General features: G+C 51.8%; 3 protein-coding genes and 1 long non-coding RNA gene across 11 annotated transcripts in view; 3 read left to right on the top strand and 1 right to left on the bottom strand.

Annotated features, from left to right (window-relative positions):
• The first annotated feature begins 796 nt into the window (after window positions 1–796).
• On the top strand, window positions 797–7,169 carry NME4 (NME/NM23 nucleoside diphosphate kinase 4). Its single transcript, XM_077316956.1, has 5 exons — window positions 797–1,020; window positions 3,849–3,979; window positions 4,736–4,837; window positions 5,779–5,891; window positions 6,714–7,169. Exons 1-5 carry the CDS (start codon window positions 900–902, stop codon window positions 6,832–6,834), a joined length of 588 nt encoding a protein of 195 aa, XP_077173071.1. The 5' UTR covers window positions 797–899; the 3' UTR covers window positions 6,835–7,169.
• Window positions 7,170–9,057: 1,888 nt separating this feature from the next.
• DECR2 (2,4-dienoyl-CoA reductase 2) lies at window positions 9,058–20,462 on the top strand. Of its 4 annotated transcripts, none has more exons than XM_077316952.1 (10): window positions 9,058–9,207; window positions 11,056–11,173; window positions 11,499–11,567; window positions 11,915–11,966; window positions 12,281–12,416; window positions 12,949–13,073; window positions 13,273–13,366; window positions 13,586–13,690; window positions 14,331–14,519; window positions 15,850–20,462. In XM_077316952.1, the coding sequence occupies exons 1-10, from the start codon at window positions 9,144–9,146 to the stop codon at window positions 15,882–15,884; spliced, it is 987 nt and encodes a 328-aa protein (XP_077173067.1). In that variant the 5' UTR covers window positions 9,058–9,143; the 3' UTR covers window positions 15,885–20,462. The 4 variants fall into 4 exon arrangements, with proteins under 4 accessions (XP_077173067.1, XP_077173068.1, XP_077173069.1 ...); XM_077316953.1 differs by having other exon boundaries at window positions 9,060–9,207; window positions 14,331–14,548; XM_077316954.1 differs by having other exon boundaries at window positions 9,185–9,277.
• Window positions 19,797–24,217, bottom strand: LOC143827422 (uncharacterized). Of its 2 annotated transcripts, none has more exons than XR_013227305.1 (3): window positions 24,105–24,217; window positions 20,931–21,021; window positions 19,797–20,026 (listed from the first exon to the last, which is right to left on the bottom strand). It is a non-coding gene; the product is annotated as an uncharacterized LOC143827422 (long non-coding RNA). The 2 variants fall into 2 exon arrangements; XR_013227304.1 differs by lacking the exon at window positions 24,105–24,217 and adding an exon at window positions 21,152–21,367.
• RAB11FIP3 (RAB11 family interacting protein 3) overlaps window positions 23,256–25,948 on the top strand; it is a 57,908-nt gene continuing 55,215 nt past the window's right edge. For 2 of the 4 annotated variants that reach the window (XM_077316948.1, XM_077316947.1), the window contains exon 1: window positions 23,265–24,797. In XM_077316948.1, coding sequence (XP_077173063.1) covers window positions 23,673–24,797 — 1,125 coding nt within the window. In that variant the 5' untranslated portion in view covers window positions 23,265–23,672. Of the gene's footprint in view, window positions 24,798–25,948 lie in introns of all 4 variants that reach the window. The other 2 variants (XM_077316945.1, XM_077316946.1) reach the window with 2 other exon arrangements.

Below are 25,948 nucleotides of genomic sequence, written 5' to 3'. Positions count from 1 at the left end.
TTGCACACAAGGGGAAAAACAGAAGGACATGCATTGAGTTTGCAATTCCTCAGCCACCGAAACCTGTAATATCAACGCCTGTAGCAAAATAGTATTTCGTACGAACATTGCTTGCTTTGCAAATATTAGAAGCTACTAAAATTGCCAAGGGGAACAATTTTTATATATATATTTTTTTAATTTTAAGCTGCTGTAAGGCAAACTGTTATAGCAGCAGGTTATAAATCTAAGCAATAAATAAAAGCCAATAATTAGTCTGTGGGGTAAAGAGGGAGAGGAGGAAAACAGTCAAAATAACAGGAATTATTTGCAAATTCTGGGATTTGTAAATGTCCTGCGTCTACAAGGGGATGGGGTCCTGCCTTTCAGGTTGGCCAGGGGTCTCAAAAGCCAGAGACCCCTCCGACTGGCCGCCAGTTGGCAGAAGCAGTTGGGAGGATGGGGTGCCACTGCTACCCTGAGAGGGGGTCTACCTCTGCCTAGAGAAGATGGGGAGGGGTAGTTTGTAGGGTTGCCAAATCCAGCTTGAGAAGCTCCAGGAGCTTCCGGGAGGACGGTGAGGTCTGATGCCACATCTTCTCCCCTCCCGAGCAGCCCTTTCCTCCCGGGTAGGCGATCCCGGGGATCTCCAGGCCGCGCCTGGAGGCTGGCACCCCTCCGTTTGCAGAGGGCGAGGGGGCGGGACCCCAAGCCAAGGCAGCGCCCATCCCCGAGGCGTCGGGTCTCTGCTTCCAGTCGGGAGGCTTCCCCGAGCAGGCAGGGCTGGCTGACCGGCCGGCCCGCCCTCCGGATCCTCCTCCTCCCCTCCCCGGTGGGGGATCTGGGGCGAGGGCGGCAGCCCCCCAGGCTACAAATCCGGCCGGAGCGGGCGCGCCTTCCAGCCCCGCCGGCCGGCCGGCATGGGTTTCCTGCAGCGCTGCGTGGCGCGGAGCCTCTGGCCCGGCCGGCGGACCCTGGGCGCGCCCCGCTGGGGACAACCCCAACCCCAGATCCAGCTCCCCCGCCGCCTCTACGCCGCCGGTGAGTCTGCCAGCCAGCCCTCTCCAGGGCCATCCGCCTTACAGGGAGATCCCTCTCTCCCAGGAGCCCTGCAGGGGCCAAGCAGCCCCCTAGATCCCCTCCCCAGCCTTCTGGTGCCCCCCACCAAGCTCCCCATAGCAGCCCGGGGGCATTTCTTTCTTGGGAAGCGCTTTTCAACTTTTGGCTGCGTGTCTGCCCCAAGCGGCCTCCCTGATGCTCTTCTCCTTCTCCCTTTTATATTGCCTTTGCTTTGAAGCAGCAGTGCATCCATTTGGACCCTGGGCGCAAGGCTGGCTCGGACCGCCTTGCCATCTTTCCCCAGGTCCGAAGTGTCAGCATTCATAGAATCATAGGAGTCCAGGGAGTTATCAAAATGTGAAGTATTCACAATCTGAACTAAAGTTTCAGGGGATGCCAGTGTCTCCTGCCACTGTGGATATATTTGGCTCCGAACCGAGCAGCGGCCTGAAGGAAAGGTGGCCCTGATCCTTTCGGCTGCTTTCCCCATCCACATCCGGCAAGGAAAGCCGTGTAACGGCACAAGGAAAGTTTGAATAGGTCATTTCTCCATTTCGTTTTTCCCCATGAAATATGCATCTTCTTAGATGCATCTACAATGAAGTTCATAGCACGGATGGCGATAGAGCGGTCCAAAGACTGGTCCAGGTCGAGCAAAACGATAGGGGGTCAAGGAAAAATAATCCAGGGGACTTTAGATCTCAAGGCTTGCTATTTCAGAATTGTGGCAGGGCTCTTGAAGTCCAAAACAGCACAGCCAATCTTTTCGTCTTGGTTTTCCTCCCCCGGATTAGTGAAAACGAGAGGGATAAATTATCTGTTCAGACTTTATTTGCGCCATTACACCATTGTCCTTGTCTGATGCGCTTGTCATGTACCCTCCCTTTTTGGTACAATTTTTCCCATACCAACCGCATCCTCGCTCTCCTTTATTTGCTGTTTGCATGGGGAAAACAGTGCACAGTTCTAACTCAAATGCTCATTTCTCACCCAGGGGGCACAACGATACTGCGTCCAAATATGTATTTTCCGGTGGAAGGGAGGGGGGAAGCATTGACCCCCAGGGAGAGGCTTAAATGTCTCACCCTTCCTCTCTGGAAAGTAAATTCCAAGTTCCTTTGAACTGCATTGAGCTTTTTAAGTCAACACATACTTAATGTTCCGGCTTATCTCCTAGTTTGAGCATCAGGCTGAGATCCTTCCACCGCTGTTTTGTTTTTAACGATTGCAATCCCTCCCCCCCTCCCTGCTGCCCATCCGTAGAGAAATCCCACGCCAAGCTGTGTGTTTCCTGTTATATCCTCCCATCAGGATGGTCCCTTGAATATCATCTTCCTCTTCCCAAAAGGTTCCTGTTGTCGCCTTTTGCTTACTTCTGCGGGAAAGAAGAGAGCAAGTCTGGCTAAGGGAAGGGTGGGAGAGACAGATCTACGTATTTAAGATTTGTATAAGACCTGTCTTTTATTCTGCTTTCCTAGACTCCTAGGTGCCATCGGGATAGATGCTTCTTAAAGGGGGCCAGCATGGACCAGGAGCTAGCATACTAGAATAGGCTATGGGGGACCCAGGTTCAAATCCTTACACTGTAGGGATGCCAGCCTCCAGGTGGGACCTGGGGATTCCCCAGAATTACAGTTCATCTCCAGACTACAGAGATCCGTTCCCCTGGAGAAAAGGGCTGCTTTGGAGAGTAGAGTCTGAAACTTTGTACCCCGCTGAGTTCTCTGTCCTCCCTAGGCTCCATCCCCAAATATCCAGGAGTTTCCCAGAGCTGAATTTGGCAACTTTATCCCCGATCCCCAGCTAGAAGCCAGGAGGGACCAGACAACCCAACAAAACTGTGATGAAATTTTTGGACTGAAGTCTAGCCTCTCCCTTCTCTCCCCCCCTCCTCCACTGCAAAGCCTAGCCTACCTCCCCTGGTTGTTGCAGGATTAAGATGGGAGAAAGCAGACCCTTAGATGTCAGGAGAATGGAGATAAAAATCTACTCAACAGACTTAAAACTGGAATGGAAAAGGAAGGTGCCCTCCCACCCCATCTCCAGCCCCGAAGAATCTTTTCCAGTCTTGTCTGAAAACTTCCATTCATTTTTATTCATTCCGACTGCAAACTATAACAAAAAGAAGGGGAAGAAACTGTCCTCGTTCTGTTGTTGGGACTTCTGAGCAAAATTAGTGGCTTTCTCTTGATCACGTTGTAATGTTGGCCCTCTATCAAGGTTTTTCCTATTTAGACAAATAGCGCCCTCAAGTGGACCAAGAGACACAGGGAAAGGTTGACTTTGACCTGACCTGGACCTGATTCTGTACACCCGGGATAAAGCACTTTCATTGGGCTTTTGCAGCCCGGTGCAGAACAGGAAAATCGGCTAAAGTGAATTGAAAGTGGATTATCTAATGGATGCGGAATGGGCCCTGGGTAACCCAGGCCAGCTCTATCCCATCAGACGATTCATGTCTTCTCATAAGTGCGTCAACGGTGGTCAAAATGCAAGCAGTGGGGTGTGGTAGGATCTCGGCAACAGGATCAGGCTGTAGCATCAGTTTCCAGGAACTAGGGATCAAGCAGGGGAAATGGTGGCTACTCCATTACAAGAAACAATTCCGTGTCCTTTGCTGCTTGCAAGCGCAGAGAAACAGGGTCCTTGCATGAGCCGACAATCTCCGCATGGCCTTGAGGACTAGAAACTTAGCTTTATTTCTCTTACTTTTGAAAGTCTGTGTTTGGCAAGTGACTCTTTTCTGTGTTTCGGTGGCTGCGTGTGTTTTTAAGACAGCCGGTGATGTGTCCCTTTTCTTTGCCTGACAGGTATCCCCGGCCTGCAGGAACGCACCCTGATAGCCGTCAAGCCAGATGGGGTGCAAAGGAGATTGGTAGGGGACGTCATCAAGCGCTTCGAGAAACGGGGCTTCAAGCTCGTGGGCCTAAAGTTGCTCCAGGTAAAGTTGTGGGCAAAGAGACTGGCAGCCTCCAGGTGGGGCCTGGAACTCTCCCAGAATTCGAACTCACCTCCAGGAGACAGAGATCAGTTCCCCTGGAAAAAATGGCTGCTTTGAGGGGGGACCAGATGACATTATGTCCCACCAAGGTCCTGCCCCTTCCTCCACAGGTTCTACCCTCCCCCAAATCTCCAGGCATTTCTCCACCCAGTGCTGGCAAGCCTTCCAGCAGGGATTGGTATACACAGAAACTTTGTTTCTGACCGGACTTTTTCAGCAGCAGCTTTAATGGGAGAATAGCCCAGAGAGATGCTGCTAGTCCAAAGAGACAGGACTGCCCTTGAGAGACCGAGGGTCTGATTCTGTACAGGGCAGCGTCCTATGTTCAGGGGGTGGCAGGTGACAGTGGATGAGCGATACGGTTGTGAGTGTCCTGCATGGTGCAGGGGGTTGGACTAGATGACCCAGGAGGTCCCTTCCAACTCTTTGATTCTAGAATTCTATGAGACCTTAAAATGCCTAATCTCCGAGGTCCTCCTCCATTGAATGATGGAATCTGGAGACCAAGGAGCCCAATTTAAATTGAAAGCTTCTTCCTGGTCCCAGTAAACAAGACCACAGGAGAGAATTCCAGTGTTTGGCTTTACCCACCAACTATTAAATGAAGAGGATGCAAGCAGATACCCAACAGGGCGGGGCTACCACAAAGGAGACCCTGCTTTTGCGATCCAAGACATTCCCCCTTATCTTTGGCAGGCCAATGAGGGGATTCTGTCAGAACATTACCACGAGCTGCGGAGGAAGCCGTTCTATCACGAGCTGATCCAGTACATGACCTCGGGACCTGTGGTGGCCATGGTAAGCTGGGACAGGAACCGAGGCATCCGAGGGGGGGGGAACACGCATGCATCTTGGATGCAAAGGAGACGGTGGCACAAAGACTGGAACACACACACACCTGAGCATCTCTCTGCATGCTGATACCATGGGAGAGCAGTAATGTCCCTTTCCTTTTTAAATATTTTCTGCCTTAATGTATTTTTCCGAAGCACAGCATTTACATCTGTTAAGTACAGACCCGTCAAACTTTTAAAGAAGCAGAATGGATTTTTTTTTAAGTGGAAGAGCAGAATGTTGAATAACAGAGGGGAGAGGCCAGTGAATAATGTTACCACCCAATAGATTTGCTAATAAGCTAGGGTAAATAGGCTGGTCTTTCGTCTTGATCAAGGATGTGCCAAGCAGAAATTTGGAGAAGAATCTTTCCATGGCGTGGGAAGAAACCAAATTAATTGACACAGATCTGACAACTGTCGGGAGCATGGCTTAAAAGTCATCACTGATACTAGCCTAGCCAACCAGTGCTGTACACAGCTGGCTTTTGCAGGAAAAAACAGTTTCCCCAGAGGAGAACAGTGTCTACCTAGTCAACAGATAAGGGTGTGCTGAAGTGCCCAAATGACTCATGTCTCAATATGAACTTAGAATGTACAAACCGCGGAGTTACCGTCTGCAAGTCCAGAAAACACAATTGTTTCTGTGTAATTTATTAGCTCCATTCTATGGAATGTATTAGCTCTGGGTCACTGCTACAACTCTCCCCTCTTCTGTTCTCCTCGCAACGACCCTGCGAGGTAAGTTAGGTTGCGAGGAAATACACACGATCAGCCCAGTGTTTCCCAGAGAGTGTCGTGGCTGAGTGGAGATTTGAACCTAGAACCTCCTGTCCTAATCTAGGAGGCCATTTTGGAGCCCTTGGTGTGGGGTTGTGCTTGTGACGCTCCCCGGGTCTGTTGCAGGTGTGGGAAGGCTACAACGTTGTCAAGACCTCCAGGGCCATGGTGGGCGAGACGAACCCCGCGGAAGCCAAGCCGGGCACCGTCCGTGGGGACTTCAGCATCCACGTCAGCAGGTACGAGCGAGGGGGGGGGACAGCTGGGTGGGGATAGATGTCATGGGGCTCAGACCGCCATTGGAGTCTCTGGCCCGTCCACTTTCACAGTGGGGGAGATGTGGCCAGTGTCAATTGTCCAGCGGCATGGCTACAAATGCCACGGAATGCAGACCCTGGTCAAAGTGCAATGGGATGGATTTCGTTATTATCATGTATCGTACGGAAGAGTCACACACAGGAAGCATATCATAATAAAGGTGGGCTCTAGGGAGGGAGGGGCTTCAGTGGAAGAAGAAAAGGTTTTTTTTTTAATACTCCACTTTCCAAAGCGACTTTCCCAAAGCGACTTTCAAACGCCTTCCTGTTCCTCTCCCCACAACAGACACCTTGTGAGGTAGGCGGGGCTGAGAGAGCTCTAAGAGAACTGCTCTGTGAGAAGAGCCCCACGAGAACTGTGATCTGCCCAAGATAACCCAGCTAGCTGCATGTGGAGGAGTGGAGAATCAAACCTGACTCTCCAGCCCCTCTTGAGCCACTACGCTGCACTAGCTCTGGGGCGAAATCCCACACAGTCCCCCTTCCGTACTATCCAGAAGACGTGGGATAAACGTTTCAAAATAATAAAGTAAGCTGCTTATGTAATTCGGAGATTGTAACCCGGGAGTGGTATCCAGCCCCGCCTGGATGTTGGCAAGGCCAATTATCACCGCCCTCCTTGCGCCGCAGTTCCCAGGATGCTCGCTGGCCAGCCAGATGGGAAGCATTTGAGGTTCCGCAGGGAGCTGTGACGTTTCCTGCTCCCACACGGCGCCTGTCTTTTTGTCTCCCCCGTGGAAACAGGAACGTGGTCCACGCCAGTGATTCCGTGGAGACGGCCCAGCGGGAGATCAGTTTGTGGTTCCGCAGCAATGAGTTGGTTGACTGGGACTGCTGCGATCACAAAATCATGTATGAACTCTGACAGCCTCGCTGGGCCCGGAAGAACCCGTCTCCGGTCTGCTACCTCGGCCGGCGCGCGGCCTTTCTGAAGCCATGCGCATTGCGCATCCCAGGCCATGAATGGGGGTGTGCGGTGTGGGGGATGGTGTAGCACTTCAGCTACTATGCCTCTGCTCATGGGAGTAGGTACCTCATGCTGAACCAGTGCCGTAAGCTGCCCAGTACGTTGGAATCACCCAGGTGCCATTGTTTTCTCTAAGAATTATACGTGTCTCAGGAAAACCACAGAGTGCTGTTCTTAAAAGAATTCACATTAAAAACGCACACATATGTGTGTGCGCTCACTGATCTGTACAAGTATGGTCTGTTTTGTGCATCTGGTTATTGTGAAGAGAGGTCCCCCGTCTAGGGCAAACACCGCTCACCTCTTTCGGATTGCAAAGAAATTTGCACTGCTGAATCTTTTTCTCCCTTCTCGTCGTTTGTGGCTCAGCGGAAGCCAGTGGGCAACACGGAGGACTTCAGCTTTGGGCTGTCCTGCTTCACTTCTCCTTTAAAAGAGGCTGTTTCTAGTCCTCATGACGACAGATACACGGTGACACCAAAGGAAGATGGGTGGGGCCAGGTTTCCTCTCTTCATAAGCCAGACTTACAAGCCTCTTTCCTCCAAGAACATCAGGGGAGTGTATTTTTCCACACAGCAACCCTGAGAGGTAGACTAGGTTAAGAGACCATGATTGGACCAAGGTCACTGAGACACCCGGCTGCTGCCCTCCAAGGGGGCCACGAAGATCTCCCACAATTACCACTGACTACAACAACCAGCTCCCCTAGGGAAAAAAATGACAGTGAGTTTTCCCCAAAAAATAATTTTTATTGGAGTGGGGGGGACACACATGAAAACAAATTAAGAAGTAATAGACCGGTCAACTTTATTATAGACTTTTTTTGAGTCTCCAGCCAATAAGATCATAAACTATACCCTATACTTCTGATTTATCCATTTATACCAAGTTTACTTCTTGACACTGAAACAAAAATTAATTCTACACATGCTTTCTGTTCATTTTTTAAACTTTTTCTAGCAAGGAGGCAAGATTTCCACCATAAAAGACATAGTTCTCTTAGAAGAAAGTGTCACAAAGAAACTATAGAACAAACAAGAACAAATTTATTGACATTATACTCCTTACAACTATATCCAGTTTGGGCCGGGGAGTGGAGGGGACCCGCAACACTCCTTGGGCCGCCCATCCCACGGCAGTGAACCAAAAATGTAACAATAGAAGTCAACAATCAAAGGGGGGGGGGGAACAAATCATTACAAAGCGTAAAACAAAACATGACAAAGAAACTTTATAGTACAAACGCTCCCAAAATTATTTACAATATATGTACAAGGTATTAACAGTTAGGCCTGAGGGATTTGGGGCAGGCTGAACTAGCTGAAGAAGGGAGGAAGGGAGGATCGCCAATCATGGTTTCCAAACACCGGCTCCTTATGCTGGAGTTCTCCCAGCTTGAGACCGAGGCGCTGGGTGTGCAGCACCTATCCAAGGTCTTTATGGAGGCCGGGAGGGGAGAAGGAAACAGGGGAAAAAAGCTTCAGACTTGAGGAACGATATGGAACGATATGGCCCCTGCTTTTCCGCTAGGATTCTCTGTGAGGTTTGAACTCGTTTCTCAGCGACCCCTGTCCAGGACCCAACAGGTTGGGCCTGTTCTTTGGAGTCTTCTCTCCATCCCTCGGACTCATAAACTTAACTGTGCCTCTGGCATCCTGCCCTGCGATTTCTCCGCGCGACTGCCGGGGGCTCCCTGGTCTAGCGCCCGCTGTATTTAGATTACAGCGGGCTTGATTACTAGTATTTATATAATACATATTAACCGCCCAGAGCCGTATGGAAGGGCGGTATATAAACCTAATATAAATAAAACTAAATAAGTATAAATATAATAACAATTATTTTTTATTTGGATCCTGCCCTTCCGTGGTCGGCTCAGGACAGGTCACAACAGCAATCAGATATGTGCGCCTTGAAACATTTTAAAAATCTTGTTCATTCAACTTTTCTGAGGGGCTGATCAGAGCTTGGGGGGACGGTGGGGGGATTTTAGGCACGGAGACCAACCTCTTTTGGAAGCCGTTCCCTAACCTAACACACACCCCTACACACTTTTCTCATATATAAACAGAATTTGTATCCACGTGAGTTGTCTGTTAATTACAGACGCGCAGAGACGAAATTGATCGATAAATAAGAGCAACCAGAAACAAAGTCCCACAATGCTCTACGGGCGGCCGATTCGCACGGAACTACGATCCCCAGCATGCTTTGCAGCGAGCCGTCTGCGCACGCGTCCCGTCTTCAGAGCAAAGTCCTGCGCTGGCCAGGTGAGCGGAGATTTACCTGCGGGGAGTTCGAAGCGCTGACTGGAGGGAGGCGGGAGGGCGCTCCGATTAGGTGGGTGCTGGATCCCAAGGAGAGGGTGAGACCCACTTTGCCAGGACCCCAAATTGGGAGATCCAGTTGGAAGGTGTCTTTTAATGCCACCCACCCACCCCCTGCTCCTAAATGTCGCTCTGCTTTGTCGCTGGGTTCTCTGCCCCGAGGAACGTACAGGTCGAAAGCCACAGAAGTGACCTGGGAGGGGGACGTGGGTGGGTCATCTCCGTGACACGTGCTTAAAACTTGCTTGGAGAGGTTCTTCAAGAGAGAGCAGGATCAAACAAATCTGACATGAATGCATTAGGAAGGCGTGCAGACGTCGTGTTAAACACGAAATAGATTCATCTGCAAAGGATTGAAATTAGGTTGGGAAGGAGAAGTCCCTTTCTGTATTTCCCCAAGTAAATACAGGAAGAATTACGGGCTTGAGGGTGTGTGTGTGTGTGTGCTCATGTGCCTGGCTATGAAACAGGGTCGCCAACTCTGGTTTGGGAGGTTCCTGAAGATTTGGGGGTGCAGTCCGGGGAGGGGCGGAACCTCGGCAGGTAAACTACCATAGAGTCCACCCTTGAGAAGTAGCCATTTCCTCTGGAGTGGCTGATTCTTGCGGCATGGGAGTTAGTTTATGTTCCAGGTGATTCCCAGGCACCACCTGGCTGGCAACCTTGCCATGTCCAGATCACGGAGAAATTCCTCCTACAAATGCGATTGGGGGAGTCTCTCCTGCACCCCTGAACCCTGCTCCTTTTCCCCTGGCTTACAAAGTGCCCTGCTCAAGTTTCACTGAAGGGGAAAAAGGTTTTCATTGCACCCTCTATTTTGCAATCCTTTTCCATTTCTCCTTAGCCTTGCTGTGCCAACACCGCAGTAAAAAGTGTGTGAGAGGTGCCCTATTCCCTGGAGGGCACCTTTCCCTCTGTACTGGCAAGATCCTTGCTGGCAGAATTTCAACACGTTTCCCAGTGAACCTGGGCAGATTTCCCCCCCCCCCCCCCCCGCCTTTGACCTTTCACAAACAACCTGATCTTCTGATCTCTTCCTCCAACTCCCGCCGGGCCTTGCAAAGACGGCAGCCTGCTCTGGCGTGTTGAGAAAAATCTTTTGGGCCGATCTCACGCCTCACAGCTTTGGCCTGGGAGGCAGAATCACGGCTTGCAAAATGTCTCCGCTTGCGTTCTGTCTCCCCCTGAGAAACAACGCCCGTCCCAACAAAGTCCAGAAGAATAATTGTTTGAGATGGGAAACACTAAAGCGGTTTCGTGTTCTGTTTTGGTGACACAATAATTGTCTTTCTGTCCCGCGGAAGGGAGGGACTGTAGCTCCGTGGCAGAGCATTTGCTTGGCCTGCAGAAGTTCCCAGGTTCGATTCCGGCTTCTCTCCACTTACAAGGATTGGGTAGTAGGTAAAATCATAGAGTTGGAAGGGAACTCCTGGGTCATCTAGTCCAGCCCCCTGAAATATGCAGGACACTCACAACCCTATTGCTCATCTACTATCACCTGCCACCCCCTTGAACCTTCACAGAATCACAGGGGATGCGAAAGACCTCTAGTAGACACACCAGAAAGCGGCTTCCTGTCTAAGTAGGCAATGCTGACCCTGTTGTACCCAGGGTCTGGCTCAGTACAAGGCAGCTGCTTGGGACCACGTCTCTCCTTGAGCTGCAAAGAGTCCAGCGAAATCATGGCATCGGTGTTGTTTGTGGGCCACAAGCTATAAGGGGTGGTGGTGGTGCTGCTTCTCCAAGTTGGGCTTGGGTGACGGAGTCTTTTCCGGGGCATGTTTCCCACAGACCCCTCCATGGAGCCCACCACGTCCCTGCAAGGCTCTGCGTGCGAACCCCCTCCTGATGTGGACACGGACGACTGCCTCCAGGAATACTGCTACCTCTTCAGCCCTGACATCCTCAAGTGAGTACAGCCAAGGTCTTACAGGGATAATCTCCTTCATTTCATGTTGTAAGTTCAGTGCGCTCCAGCATTAGAGATGGGAAAGGCTAGCAAAATTGCGGGGCAGGGGGGATTTCCCTCTCTGTTTCCCTCTGGGAGAACTTTTTCCCAGTGGCCTCTGCGCCCAATCTGCCTCGCAGGGTTGTTGTACTAAGTTGTCTCTTGATACGGTGGCCGGCGTGAAGTGTGTCAATTCAGCTGCCTGAGACGACAGAATACATGACAAAAAGTGATGTACTGATTCTGTTTTGCACATTGTGAAAATCTCCCCCTTCCGCTGATCCAGGGGCAAAGTGGCGTTCATCACCGGAGGCGGCTCTGGGATCGGATTCCGCATTGCAGAGGTCCTGATGAGGTACAGCTAATTGCCCTCCTGCGAACCCGGCGTGGGTTGTGAGTGTCCTGCGTAGTGCAGGGGGTTGGACTAGATGACCCTGGAGGTCCAACTCTTATTCTTTGATTCTATAAATATAGGTGGTAGCTTTGAGACCTGGCTGGATTCCTTTTCTTCTGCCATCTCTGCCCATAGTTTTCGAACTTGGAAGAGGATTACTCTTTGTCCCCCACATGTGTCAGTTGGCCGAAGCATTCCCAGCCGTAGCTTCAGTAGCAAATGGACTTCCCCTCTGGGTGGGAGGCTTCTATGCGTGTGCGTGATGCGCTTCCCACGTGTGTCTCATGCCGTGTGGCCTTCCTTTGCAGGCATGGCTGCCAGACCGTCATCGCAAGCCGAAACCTGCCGAAACTGAGAGAGGTGAGCGCGTGAGACCTCACGGTTCAGTTCCCAGTGACGCCCCAGCGGCTGAGAATGTTTTGAGTCACTCCCGTGCTCGTTACCCCTGTTCGATTCTGGGATCTGTTACACATTTTCATTCTGCTGCCTGTTCGTTTACCGCTCCCCCTTCACCTATAAATCTGGATTGATAACACCCATTTCCTTGTATCTGAGAAAGCAGGGCTGCCCACAGAAGCTTATCCCTCAAATAAACCTTTAATGGTCTTTAAGGTGCCATCAGACTCGAGCTGTGTTCTGCTGCCCACTTGAAACTCCCTCCTTTCCTTTGACAGGCGTCCCAAAAGCTATCTGTAGCCACGGGCCAGCGCTGCTTACCCCTCTGCCTCGACGTCCGGCAGCCCCAGACGATCATGTCAGCCGTGGAGGAAGCCCTAAAAGAGTTTTCGAGGATCGATATCCTTGTTAACAGTGAGTCGTGTTGTGGGCGCAGGGTGCTGTTTGGGGGGAGAAAATGGGAGACGGGGTCCCTGTGAGTGTTGGGGACATGGCGTCCCAGCGAGTGCAAGGCGGATGACGTGTGCTTCATACCCTGAGTTGGTTCTCCTAGTTTGCCAGTGTCGCCAGCGATTGGTGGGAGCAGTTGGGGGTCTTGAGCCAAGAGGGTATCTTTCTTTAAGGGGAGATAGTGAGGATAGGGGATTGGGGACCTGCATGTACAGTGGGGGGTCCTGCCTCTGAGAGTGGTGTGGTGGCTTCTCACCTGGAGTGCCGGATTCGATTATTCCCCAGTCACCCACTCGCAGCCAGGGCTCGTCTCAGTTCTCTCAGAGCTTTTCTTGTAGAGCAGTTCTCTCGGAGCTCTCGCAGCCCCATCTCCTTCTCAGGGTGCCTGTTGTGGGGAGAGGAAGGGAAGGCCACTTTGAGCAGTGAAAAGTGCCAAACCCAACTCTGCTTCTACCATGCCACATGGCCTGATGTCATCTCCGCTTTCCTTCCCCAGACGCTGCAGGGAACTTTCTCTGCCCAGCTAGCTCGCTGTCCTTCAACGCTTACAAAACGGTGATTGACATCGACACTTTGGGCACCTTCAACGTCTCCAAGGTCATCTACGATAAGTACCTCCGGGTGAGTAACCCGGCCCTACCCAGGCCCTCAAACTGACGGATTTCTTCCTTCATCGTGAGTCTTTCCAGATCAGATTCGAGGCAGAGCGCAATGAAAAACAGGGTGCTTAGACCGGCGTTGTTCCAGATTTGTCGTTAATTCCTCTAGGTGAGTTGCTCAAATAGACTCTCTGTCTTTTAAAAAAATTAAATAAATCTAGGACCACGGCGGGGCCATCGTGAACATCACGGCGACGCTCAGCTACCGAGGCCAGGCTCTCCAGGTGCATGCTGGGACCGCGAAGGCTGCCGTAGGTAAGATGAATGATCCTGCCTTGAGCTGGGGGTTGAACTAGATGGCTTGGAGGGGCCCTTCCAACTCTAGGCTGCTATGAAACGAAGGCCAGATCTGATGTTTCCTTGCACGTGGCAATTAATATTTTAAGCCAAAAAGGAAACGTTTGGGATGGTTGGACTTCCGGTCCTCTTTTGCTCCCTCATCTCAGGTCTGTCCATCCAAATCTTTCCCTGCAGATGCAATGACCAAGCATCTGGCTGTCGAATGGGGACCCAACCGTATCCGAGTGAATAGCCTGGCGCCAGGGCCCATCACGGGCACAGAGGGCTTCCGGCGTTTGGGTAAGGCATTAAGTACCAGTGGTAGGCATGGAGCTTTCTGAGGGTCCCCCCCCCCCCCCCCCCCGTTCTTGGATGAGTGAGCCAGAACGGCATAGCGTTGGCCTAGGATCGAATCCCCACTTCCACCATGGAAGCTTGCCGGCTGACCTCTGGCCCACTACCGGTTCTTGGCCTGGCCTGCCTCACAGGGTGGTTGTGAGAAAACGGAGGAGGAAAGGATTACATTCTAAACACCTTGAGTCCTGATTGGGGTGAAAAGGGGGATATAAATAAATAAAAAGCATGCCAAAAGAAGGGGGTGTGCTACACCCTGAGGACAAGAAGCAACAATACGATTTTATAAAGGTAAAGAATGCATTTGTTGAGAAAGGGGATTGGAGAAGAGCTGGTTTTTATACCTCGCTTTTCACTATGCAAAGGAGTCTCGAAGCAGCTTACATTCGCCTTCCCTTTCCTCTCCCCACAACAGACATCCTGTGAGGGAGGTGGGGCTGAGAGAGCTCTGAGAGAACGGCTAACATGACTGTGACTAGCCCAAGGTCACCCAGCTGCCTGCTTGTGAAGGAGCGGGTGAGCCATGATGACCTCCCTTGTCCGGTCCTCGTTCTGATCCCTTTCTTTTCCTCCCTCTCCCTCGCAGGCGGGCGTCACGCTGAGTCGAGCGGCCTCTACCAAGCCATCCCCCTCCTGCGCATGGGCAACAAGACCGAGATCGCCCACAGTGTGCTGTACCTGGCGAGCCCTTTGGCCTCCTATGTGACCGGCACCACCCTGGTGGTGGACGGGGGCAGCTGGCTGACCACTCCGAACGACCTCCCCTCTCTGTTGGGTATTGCCTCACACTCTTCTAAGCTCTAGGTGACGTCCCTTTCCCGCTCTGTGGGGGATTCGGTAGCTAAGCGAGGGCCCCGTGTCGGAAAAGCAGTGGGGCGAGAGTTGGTGTCTTGTTGTGCTCCGCGGGGGGAGGTCTCACAGCTGGGACGCCTCGGGACCTGGACGGTGCATGGTGGCTGCAAAAGAGACGTTGGGTTCTTTGCTTTGCCTGCCAAGGGGCTGTATAGGTCTTTGGTGTTCAGGGCCCAAGTAAACTCACTGGTGGTCTTCAAGCAGCGGCTGGACAGATTCTTATTTTGGATGCTTGAGGCTGGTCCTGCATTGAGCCAAGGGTTGGGCTAGATGGCCTGTCTGGCCCGTTCCAACTCTATGATTCTAATTCTTGCCTGGAGGCTAGTGGGTACCTTCTGGCCCAGCGGCTGGGGGATTGGGATCTATCCGCTGCACCGTCTCAGAGGGTTTAATCCTAACCCAGGCCAGCCTCCGAAATGCATTGGGAGGGCCAAGACTGTGGGCACCCTGCATGTTTTAAAGCATGTCGATTGAATACAACTGTCCATGCAGCTTTTCATGAGCATGGCTGATGCCTGGTTGGCGTCTTTTTTTTCTTTCCCTGCGAGTTTCCATGGCAGAGCGGGGACTCGTGCCTGCATCTTCCCACACCCTAGTCCTACGCTTTGACTAGCGTAAGCCAGGATGATCAATATATTACACAATAATGCATTTGAAGGGTCAGAAATCTGCACAAGTCATGTTTGGACCCCCCCCTCCTGCAGCCATATAAGGCAGGCCAGTGCGATCACCAGATTGCATCTGGAATGAAAAGAATCGAGGCTAGCAGTGAATTTGCAGCCATGGTGACACGCCATGCACCCCAGTCCCTCCCTCCTAACCTGCTTCTCGGTTGCTTGTTGCGTTGTCATCGATAAAACCTTGTGTTGTGACGTTCTCAAGAAGCTTTGCAATTCTGCCGGCACCGGCAATCTGACCGTGCACGGGGCGGATTTATTTCTCTGCCGTTTTCTGACTAGAATGCATGAGCAGCTGGGCTGTCTCTAGATGGGTTCTGTACTTAAGGGGAGGGAAAAAGTCATACAGCATTGCACTGCGTTTATTTAACACTTCTTTATGCACTGTTTCCGCACGCCGTGCTCTCTTATTCCGGGCGGAACGGCGACGTCTTCGAGCCACCCGGAAGTTCCCCAATCAGATGGCCTTACTTGTGTCCCAGAAGGCCGTGCTACCTGGCCGCTTCCAGATCTCACTTTTGCCCGTTTTCTTTGGATCTCGTCGGCCTCACCCAACGTCCCTCTTCTTCCTTACAGCTGCCTGGGCCACGGACGGAAAGAAAGAGAAATGAACTGGGACTGCAGGGCTCTGCCAACGGGTCGCTCCCACCAAGATGCTTTTGCCGGAAACATCTGTGCAGGGTCAGTGTGGGCACATTTTGGCCCTTCTCCGACAGCAGGATGCCCTCAGACCACCTCTTAGCATTTCTTCAGCACTGGTCGCTTTCTCTCAAATGGAGAATTCTCTCTCCGTGGTTTTCCGGCTGGGGAAGAAGAAACGTTATTCCTGACCTGTTTTCTCCCCAGCTGGAGAAATAAATCTAGGTAGCTGTTTGTGTTCTCCGGCAGGGCTGTAAGCAGCTTGGGAGCTGGCCTGATTCTCAGCATTTTGCGTTTTCCACTTAAAGCATTGGGTGGTGAGTGTTGTGAAATACCTCCACATGGGGCTCTGGAAACCCAGACAGTGCCTCACAGTCGTTGTGTGTGTGTGTCTGTCTGTCTCAGCCAATCAATCTTTTATTTGTTACAATCATGGGTCAGCCAAGATTAACACACAGGTTATCTTTTGCACTAGTCTATTGGGCAAGGGAGGTTTAATTCCCAACACCACTCCTTTTGGAGAAAGCAATTCCAGAGGCTACGTTGTAAAGCTATAGTTTGAAATTACATTACGGAAGACGGGTTGGAACCATGAGTAGTGGGAGAGCAGGTGAGGGATCAAAGAGCGAAGAGGTTATGGGGGGCGGGGGGTATGTTCTCATTCACAATCTGCGTCTGATTTGGGAGACGGTCGTCAGATGAATCTTTGTGGCTTACTCGAGGCCAGGCTTTCTCAACTTTTTCTCCATTGAGAAACCCCTGAAATGTTCTTCAGGCTTCAAGAAACCCTGGAAGTGGCCCGATTGTACAGAATATGGTTAGGAAGCAGAGCCCACCCCGGGTCCCTCCTTTCCCCACCCCCTCCAGGCCCATCATTGGCCAGTTTGAGAGGGGGAGCAGGTTGATATGACCACATAAGGTCACATCACCCAATAAATGTTGAATAAAAATTTTAAAAATATATTCAGGAGACCCTTCCAGGGCCAGCAGGAAACCCCGGGGGTTTCCCAAAACCCTGGTTGAGAAAGCCTAGTTTAGACTCCCATTTCCTAGAAGCACGTTTAAGCCAAACTTTTAAGAATTGCAAATACGAGCTAGTCTACTGAGTTCTCCATTCGGGCCTTTGTCAGAGAAAGGTGTGCAATGTGTTGAATTTCTACCAACCTAGCCTGATTGTTTTCTTAACCTCTCATCTTTGAGGGTCTATTGAACAGGGTGATTTTTGCACTTTCTCCAATGCTCCCCCCCCCCCCACACACACACTAGCAGCATCTGGAAAAGTAAAAAAGCCGTCCTTGCGTAGATTCTCTGTTTCCTGTCTAATAAATCCCTTTTGAAAGACATTTTGGTCAATCCTGTAGTTTGAGCCCTGCTTAGATTACTGAAGTAGCAAGCATGCGTCTGGGATCTTCCTTTTTTAAAGCAGAAGAAGATTGGGTTCTTATATGCTGGAAACTTAGGGTTTTTAAAAAAAATGAATGGAAGTGCAGATTTTAGAAAGCTGAGCTGTCCACCTGCTGTGCTCTCTCTCCCCTCCTGGGGCATCAGAGTCCCGTTAATTATACAACGGCTCATCTGCATGAAGTCACATTGTCTCTGCTTCTGCATCATCTTTATGTAACACCCGCACCAGGCAGCAGCAGCCACCCTAAAATTAGCCTTTTTCTTGCATCGTGTCCCTTCTGTCCCATAATCTTCAGGCTGCCTTCCTTTGACTTTTCTCCCCCCCACACACACACCTTTTAGTGCTGTTTGTAGCAGGGAGCGCTTAATTGCATTGCCTTCGGCTGGCGGTAACGCGTTTGCTTTCTGCTGTGCGCTTCTGTAGCCCGTAGCCTTGCCCCTTTTAGCATCCGCGTTTGGTGATGCATGTAACCAGCAGATGGCTGTGAATGGCGGAGAAGGGAAGCTCTGAGTGGAAGGCGGCTACAGGACAGACCTTTTGCTTTTGTAAGTTTTTGGGGGGGATGGGGAAAGTCCAGGTTGCCTCTGACTGGGAAGGAAACAGGCCCAAGTGAGGAAACCTTGACAATCAAGATGGTTCTTTTACTCAGGGGAGCCGAGGGGAAAAGGTCACGCTAGAAATTCCCCTAGATTATCTGGGAGGAAAGGGAAAAAAGGTTTGAGTGAGCCGGGGATCCGGTCTCTGCTGGGTTCATCTGCAATACCAGCATGAGCCTTTCACAAATTTAACCATGCTAAATATCTCTCTTCCGATGCCCCCTGCAGGACACCCTTTGGACTCTGCTCAGTTATGCACCCCCCAGATCTTGTATATTCCAACACACAGCGGATTTGAACTTTGTTCCTCAACGTGCCAAGCACTGCCCCGCAGATGAGGGAACCCTTTCCAAAAAAGGAATAGCCCTGCCCAGCTTCTCTTCCCACTCGTCATAAACAAAAAGGGGCTCATTTGGGCAGCCTGGCCTGGCCCTCTGGATTTCAGTGCCTGCTTGGTTGTGGGCTGCGTTTCTCAGCCGCCTGGTTTCTCCGTTGTCAAGCAAGCCCGTTGCTAGGCAACTCCTCCTGCCTCTCTTCGGGTAACCAATGGGGCTCTAGAGGCTGCAGCCCTGCAGTCCTTCCCCCTCTCGTAGCTATGGCAACCAGCAGGTGAGCATCCTTGCCTCTTGGGCTACCTGAGTTAGGATGGAGGGGAACGTGGGCCATGCTAGTGTGACCGCCTTTCCTCCAGCAGCCCTTCAGGTAGCCCAAAAAGCTACCTGGTTTAAGGCTCTGTATAGCCACAAGGGGTCCTCTCGGCATGCAACAGATATGCCCAATACAGGTTTTAAGGATGTTATTTAGATATTATAACCCCCTTTTATTTCTTTATTCAAATTTCTATATTGTCCTTCCCCGCAAGTAAGCTCAGGGTGGCTTCCAATAATAAAAATAGTTTTAAAACCAGTACTCTCCCCTCACCGTCTTAAATACCCTCTTCTGGGCTAACCAGACTGGGGTGGTCTAAAATGGGGGGGGACCTCCATGGGGACCCAGAGCAGTTAAAAATACTGTCCTCTGCTCCACCATTTTATCCTCACAACAACCTTGTGAGGTAGGTGAGGGTGAGAATGTGTGATTGATCCACGCTCATCCGGCAGGCCTCTGTCCTTAAGGGGTCACAGGATCTGGCAGCTTCTCCAAGATCCTGTAAATCTCAACTTGGAGGGAAAATAGTTGGCTGCAGAGAAGAAAAGTCCAGCCTCGGGAGGCCTCTGGAAGAAAGGAAGGAAAGTATTCTTGCCACACGAATACTTTGGCCCAAAGTGCTCTCCGTGGGTCCAATCTGCTGGAGCTGACTCAGAAGAGCCAACGGCAGCTGCGTGCTGCCTCCTCCGGGGAACGGCTCATCTGCTCTCCCCCACCCACGAAAAACCACCTCCGACGGGAGGAGGGGGGCTGCCTATAGGCCCAAAGCATCTTTTACAGACAAAGCAAGCTTACCTCTCACCCTGCTTTCCCCCCCCTCACTGACAGGCAAAGAACTTGTGTTAAATAATGGGAAAAGCCAGCTTAGTGCAGTGGTTGAGAGCGGCAGCCTCTATTCTGGACCGTCAGGTTTGATTCCCCGCTCCTCCTCCACATGCCTTGGGCCATTCACAGTTCTCTCTGAGCTCTCTCATCCTCACCTCTCTTCTGACTTCCCCTGCAGGATGCCCCCTTTATACTCTGCTCAGTTACGCGCCCTGCAGATCTTCCATCCCTTTACTGAAATTTGCAATCTCTTATATGCTTCTAAGAGGAGAACTCGGGAGAAAAAAAGAGGGGGGGGGCTGTATGTTTTATAATTTCGCCCACAAATGCTTTGTTCTCAGAGCTACTGCGTATGTTCTGTGTCAATGAGGGATGTTTCTTCCGCCACCTTGGTGTTATATATTTAATTCCTCCTCCACGTTTATTTGGTGTAACAGATTTCACTTGCCGTGTTTGGACCTGAGCAAGTTTTCTTCCTCCCGGCAGCTAATTAAAGGCACAACAAAGATCCCTGGTGTGTAATGTTACCTTCTGCGGTGCCGTATTGTTCCAGAAAACACCGGGCGATGCTGTGTTAGGAATGGCTTTCTTTTTCTGTCTTCATTTTGCTCAGCGGGTTCGTTTTGACAGTGCAGAATGTCTAAAATAAGAAAAAGGGGCCAGCGCATGAGAAAACAAAGTCACGGATTAAACTATGCGTTGTGAGCACATGTTCTAGGGGCGTCGGTGTGGAATTTTACGAGTAGTCATAATCTCTGTGCAGGGAATTTGGTGGGGGGGGGGGAGCAGTAGGAGTTGAGCTACACCGTTCTCCTTTAAACTGATGTTGGGGCTGGGGGACGCGTTAGGAAGTGGCACCCACAAGGTCTCACAAATAACACACACTAAGAGTAAAATATCTGGAGATTTATCAGCTAATACAATAGACTGATGTAAAGAATTGAATTGAACTGGAAGTCCATAATACAAAAGCAATGCTAGTTTCTTATGTAAGGCTTTAAAAAATATATATCCTTTGGTGCTTTTGCTCTTGTAGTGTTTTATTCTTTGAAATTAAAGTGTAATTTTAAAAAATACTTAATATACATCGGCACAACTTGTGTAATCGTTTTACTGTGCTAGCCTAAACCTGCACATGGCTTGCAGCTGGCGGTTCAGCCAGGTTGGGGCAGTGGCGGCTTCTAATCTGGAGAGCTGGGTTTGATTCCCCGCTCCCCCGCATGCAGCCGGCTGGGGGGACCTTGGGCTAGTCACAGTCCTGATAGTTCTGTTCTGATCAAGCCATCCTGTCACAGCTCTCTCAGCCCCACCTCCCTCGCAAGGTGTCTGTTCAGGGGAGAGGAAGGGAAGGCAATTATAAGCCGCTTTTGAGACTCTTTAAGGTAGTGAAAAGCGGGGTGGAAAATCTCCTATCTGCCTCCCCTTCCCAAGGATCTTGTGAGGATAATTTTATACTGGGGAGAAATGCAAAGTATCCCACATCTTAAATAAAATCAACTCTGGCCATTATTGACATTTTGACCAGTTGGTGCCTCCCAACTTACGGGAGATTCTCTCTCCAGAGGCAGAGAGAACGCAGCGTCAGTCCTGGGTTCGATTTCAGACGGATGCAAGTCCACGCTGGGAGCCAGTGCACTGATGCAAAAGCAATGCAAAAACAAAAACCAGTTTACACCTGAATGCTTTGGAGTAAAAATGCCTACGTTAATAAATTCATTAATACTAATTATTACTAATTAATGCTAATAATACTAATAATAGTCACTTTTGCAGAGTATAGGGTGTAGGTTGGGAACTGATGTCGTGTGTCGCGGATCAGCGAAGTACTAGACGGCAAGTTTCTAAAAAGCGACGGGCGCAGCGTTCAAACTGAATGGGTTTTAAAGGGGCTGGTGCTTTAATTCCCGCCGGCCTCGACGCATGCGCAGCAGGCTCGGCTCGGGGGGGGGACGGCTGACGTCTGGGGACCTTTGTGCGTGACGTCATCTTTCAACCCGCGACGTCGGCGTCGATTGGAGCCGAGACGGCAATAAATCCTGCGGTTCACAGCTCGTTTCCCCGGCGGAAAACCGCGCGGGCAGTTGATATGCTTGACGTAAAAAAAGAAAAAAATTAAGTCCTTCAAAACGGCATTTTCTCTCGTGTTTTATGTCCAAAAAGCACGTCCCGTCTTTGAGCCCTCGCAGCCGCCGTCCATTTTTAAACAAAAACGCACATTTTTAACCCTTGAGAGGCTTTTTGTAAGCCATGAAGGGCATTTTTAAGTCACAAAGGGCTTCAAAATTTCTTGAGGCCTTTCCTTTTCCTCTCACAGAGGTCACTTGAGGGGCGATTCGAGTTGGATTCGGATCTGGGGAATCCAGATCCCAGTCCTCACCCTGCCGTGGAAACACCCTGGCTGACCTGTGGCCTGTTCCATACACTCGGCCTACCCTACCTCGCAGGGCTGTTGTGAGGAGAAACGAGGCAGAGAGAACGATATTGTCAGCTGCCTTCGGTAGGCAAGGCATTCGTATCTCGAATGAACGAAATTTGGGGCGACACTGAGGCTTCAGTCGGCTGGCGCCTCCCAAGGAAAGAGAACCTCCACTTCCAGAGGCAGTCAACCCCTGAATCCCAGGCGATGAGAGCACGGCCTTGGCCTCTAGGCCTTGTCTGCTGGCCCTGCAGGACAACTAGTCCGCCACTGCGTGAGCCAGGATGCGGGACACCTTGGACCAGTCGAATTCAGCAAGTCACCTTTTTTTCTATTTATTTTTTTTCATTTATAGCTCACCTTTTCCGCTGGGGCTGCAGGCAGCTTGCAGCAGCAACAGAGCAAGACAATCAGGCAACACACCGGTTACAAAATAGGAGAGCACATCCTCTGCACTGAGTTATTTCATCCCTCTTAGTTAATTTATTAATGGGGAACCCATATTCTCAACAAACCTTTAAGTCAGGCAGAGAGTCCATGACGAAGTCCAGGCCACCCGAAATATTGTATCCCGCGTTTTGATTATTTATTGAATTTATTTTAAATTATTATTAGATTTATAGACCGCCAGTCTTGGCCAGGCCGGCTCGTGGCGGTTTACAATAATACAAAATGAGAGAAAACCCCATTAAAACCTGATACAGTTTACTCAATTGATACAATTTACTCAATTCTGAACCAGCTTGTGGTGAAGAGCTGGGTTCGATGCCCCACTCCTTGGCATGCAGCCTGCCGGGAGACCTTGAGCTAGTCACAGTCCTGTTGGAGCTGTTTCCACAGCACAGTTCTCTCAGAGCTCTCATCCCTCCTCCCCTCCCTCCCAGGCTGTCTACTGTGGCGTGAAGAAGGGAAGGCGATTGTAAGCCGCTTGGAGACTCCTCTGGGCAGTGAAAAGCAGGGTATAAAATCCTTCTGAGCTTACTAGGGAAGGGCAGGCTATAAAAATAATGTATGTATGTATTTAATGCTGTCCTTGTGCGGATCAGGGTGGTTTGCAGAAAACATGAACAGGCACAATAGAAATTCAATACGAGACATCAGTAGTGGTAATAATAATGATGGTAATGATTGCGATTATTATTGATCATAATTTATAACATTGATACTTATTATTAATTATTATTATTAATAATAAATTGTTATTATGATGATGGTAAGCAGCAGCTTCTATGGCAGGGCACGCACTTGAACCCGGATCTCCCCTGCTCCTGCCTGCGTCCCAGGCGGCTTCCCAATTCCCTCCCGTCTCCGGCGGGGGCTCTCCCGGCCGGCAGGGGGCGCCCGAGCGGGCCGGCGAGAGCCGCGCCGCCCACCTCCTCCTCTGCCCACCCCGGCGCGGGAGGAGCGACAACCCGGCCGCGCCGCCCTCCTGGCCCCTCCTTCCCTGCAGCCGGCGGGCGAGCGAGCGAGGCGGGCGCGCCGCGGCCGGGATCCCGCCGGAGAAGAAGGAGGAGGCGGAGGAGGCTGGCGGGGGAGATGGCAAGTGAAGGCGGGGGCAGGCGCCCGATCCCTCCCTCCTTTGTGCGCCCCCCTTTTATTTGATCCCCCCACCTCTCCCCGGCCCTTTGCATTGCATTGCATTGCATTGCATTGCATTGCATTGCATTGCATTGCAGCAATCCCGGGATCGCCTTCCTTTTTGCATTGCATTGCATTGCAATCCCCCCCCTCTCCTTTCTTAAAACCTGCCTTGCCCCCCTCCCTCCCTCCCTCCCTCCCTCCCTCCCTCCCGGCCTTGGCCTGCTTGGGCGATGGATGCGGGGCGGCGTTGGCATGCCGGCGCTGGGCGAGGCGCCCCCAGATCCACGCGATGGGGAGGCGGCCGCTAAGCCGCCCGGCTGCTGGGGTCCCCCCGCCTGGCTCCCGCTACGGCTCCCTCCTCTGCCTCCCTCCTCCTTTATCTTCCCCGCCTCCTTCCTTCGTGCCTTGTCGGAGGGAAATGGATCCGGATCTGCTCCGGTCTCTCGCCGCCCCCGGGAGCAAACCGGAGCGGGAGGCGCTGCTGGCGCTGGGGCAGCTGCTGGCCGAGCAGAGCGGGCCCTTCCTCCTGCTGGGGCCCCCGCCGGGGCCCGATCCCCAAGTCGTGCTGGTCTCCCGAGAGAGCCCTGAGAGCAAGCCACCCCCGCCCCGCCTCCTGCCCGGGGAGAAGAAAGCGTCGGCCTTGGAGCAGGTGCTGAACGGCTTGAACCTCTCCTCCGAGCCGGATCGGGCCCTTTCCCCCGACAGCGCCCTCCGACAATACCTGTCCTGCTTGGGCCAAGCTGAGGGGAGCCCGCGGGTGGAGCCGGAGCCCCCCGCGCCAATCAGCGGCCGGGGAGACGGTGCAGGTGGAGCCGGTGATCCGGATTGCCTGGGGGACGGTTTGGATTTGAGGCTGGTTCCGGTGCGGGACGCCTGGGAGCGAGACACCGACCTCCAGGGCGGGGAGCAGGTTGCTTCGGCCTTCCCTTCCTCCCCCGAGCCAGCTGGGCCTGCGGGGACTCTGGATTCACACCTCTCGGCGGAAGAATCAGGCCCAGCGGCACCTGTAATGGAAGGCCCAGTGGATTTGCCAGCGGAAAGCGATTTGTCCTTCGCCATGGAGTCTCCTCCAGAAGCGGCCCCCTTCCATGGACTTCTGTTCGGGACCCCCTGGACTCCGTACGAGGAAAGCTACAAGGACCAAAGCCCTCCAGGTAGCCCTTTGCTGCGGCCCTTAGACCCCCAGGTGGCTCAGGGGGGAGTGGACCTTTTCCCGGCTTTTTGTTCCACCAGTGACCTCAGCCCACACCTGGAATTTGGGGAGGCCGAGCCTCACCTGGGCGAGGAGCCCCCGGCCTCTGTGGAGGACTCTTCCCGTCTCCGCGCTGTTTTCGATGCCCTGGACGGGGACGGAGATGGCTTTGTCCGAATAGAGGAGTTTATCCAGTTCGCCACCGTCTACGGAGCGGAACAGGTAATCTCTAACCCCAAACCGGTGTGCCTTGGAAACGGGCAGGAATGGGTTTCCACAGGTGATTTTTAACATTTCTGCCTTCCCGTCTTGGCACGGAGTTTAAAGGAGTGACCTTGCTTTTCACGGGAAGGCCTGTTTATGTGGCCGGCTTCATGTTTTTGTAGTGGGAGTAGCTTCCGTTGAATGCCTTCGAGGGTTCTGCTTTGGCTCGGCCTGCCTCCTCGGAGGTAAGTCGCATTGAGGTTAGTGAGGCCTACTCTCTGGTAAGCATGGCCTAAGGCCTGGTTTTGGCTTCTCTCAGCATTTAATGACAAAGCTTATCCTTTAGAGCAGGGGAGGCCCAACTGAGGCTCTCCAGAGGCCCATGGACTACAATTCCCATGAGCCCCTGCCAGCAGGCAGGGGCTCATGGGAATTGTAGTCTATGGACCTCTGGAGAGCCACAGTTTGACCACCCCTGCGCTACATAAATCTCCTCTGACGAAAACAGGAGCCTGGAGGCATCTTGAGAAACCAGCCCTCTGTGCAAGGTGGGGAAAGCTGCCACCGCTGGCTTAACATCCATATGGGGAGGCTCCCCCTTTCCCCACTTCTGTGGGATGTTTTTACCCTCAAAAAGGGACCCATCTGTTCCAAATGGGCCTGTTCCGTTCAAAAATCGGCTTTCCGATTTAATAGCTAGGCCAGATTCTCGGTTCTGAAGTTTGGTGTCCACAGCTGTTTTTCTGTTGGGTTATTGACATGCTGACTCCGGGTTGGTTCGGGCACCCACTGCCCATCTCCTTTTTAAATTGCTCTCTGCTCGATGTGCGGGTCTGGGACGAACGTGGCCTAAGCCAGGGGTGGTTCTCCGGGTGTCCGTGGACTACAATTCCCATGAACTCTTGCCAGCATGGGAATTGTAGCCCGTGGACATCTGGAGAGCCACAGTTTGGACCCCGCCTGGCCTAAACATTATCGATTGGCCACAGGGTCAGGTTGTGGTGGTAGTTGTGCCGTTTCTTGTGCTGGGAGAAAGGGGGGAGGGGAATTACCGAAACGAACTGGCCAGTTCCGTTATGGTTAATGTATCTTCTCTGTATTGATTTCCCCCGCTCACCGCCTGGTTATCTTGGGAACGCACAGGGGTGGAATTGCACGCTCAGTCGCCT

This window comes from Paroedura picta, chromosome 17 (genome assembly GCF_049243985.1).
Source record: "Paroedura picta isolate Pp20150507F chromosome 17, Ppicta_v3.0, whole genome shotgun sequence".
NCBI classification, from domain to species: domain Eukaryota; kingdom Metazoa; phylum Chordata; class Lepidosauria; order Squamata; family Gekkonidae; genus Paroedura; species Paroedura picta.
The sequence above is the reverse complement of the archived record's forward strand: the minus strand, read 5'-3'. Positions and strand labels throughout refer to the sequence as shown.

Bases quoted from the DNA above. Each gene is read 5' to 3' on its own strand.
- DECR2 (XM_077316952.1), top strand. From the start codon at position 9,144: ATGCTTTGCAGCGAGCCGTCTGCGCACGCGTCCCGTCTTCAGAGCAAA. The intron at 11,568-11,914 runs GTACAGCTAATT...CTTCCTTTGCAG, and splicing joins ATTGCAGAGGTCCTGATGAG to GCATGGCTGCCAGACCGTCA. The intron at 12,417-12,948 runs GTGAGTCGTGTT...TTCCTTCCCCAG, and splicing joins GATCGATATCCTTGTTAACA to ACGCTGCAGGGAACTTTCTC.
- NME4 (XM_077316956.1), top strand. From the start codon at position 900: ATGGGTTTCCTGCAGCGCTGCGTGGCGCGGAGCCTCTGGCCCGGCCGG. The intron at 1,021-3,848 runs GTGAGTCTGCCA...TTTGCCTGACAG, and splicing joins CCGCCGCCTCTACGCCGCCG to GTATCCCCGGCCTGCAGGAA. The intron at 4,838-5,778 runs GTAAGCTGGGAC...GGTCTGTTGCAG, and splicing joins CGGGACCTGTGGTGGCCATG to GTGTGGGAAGGCTACAACGT.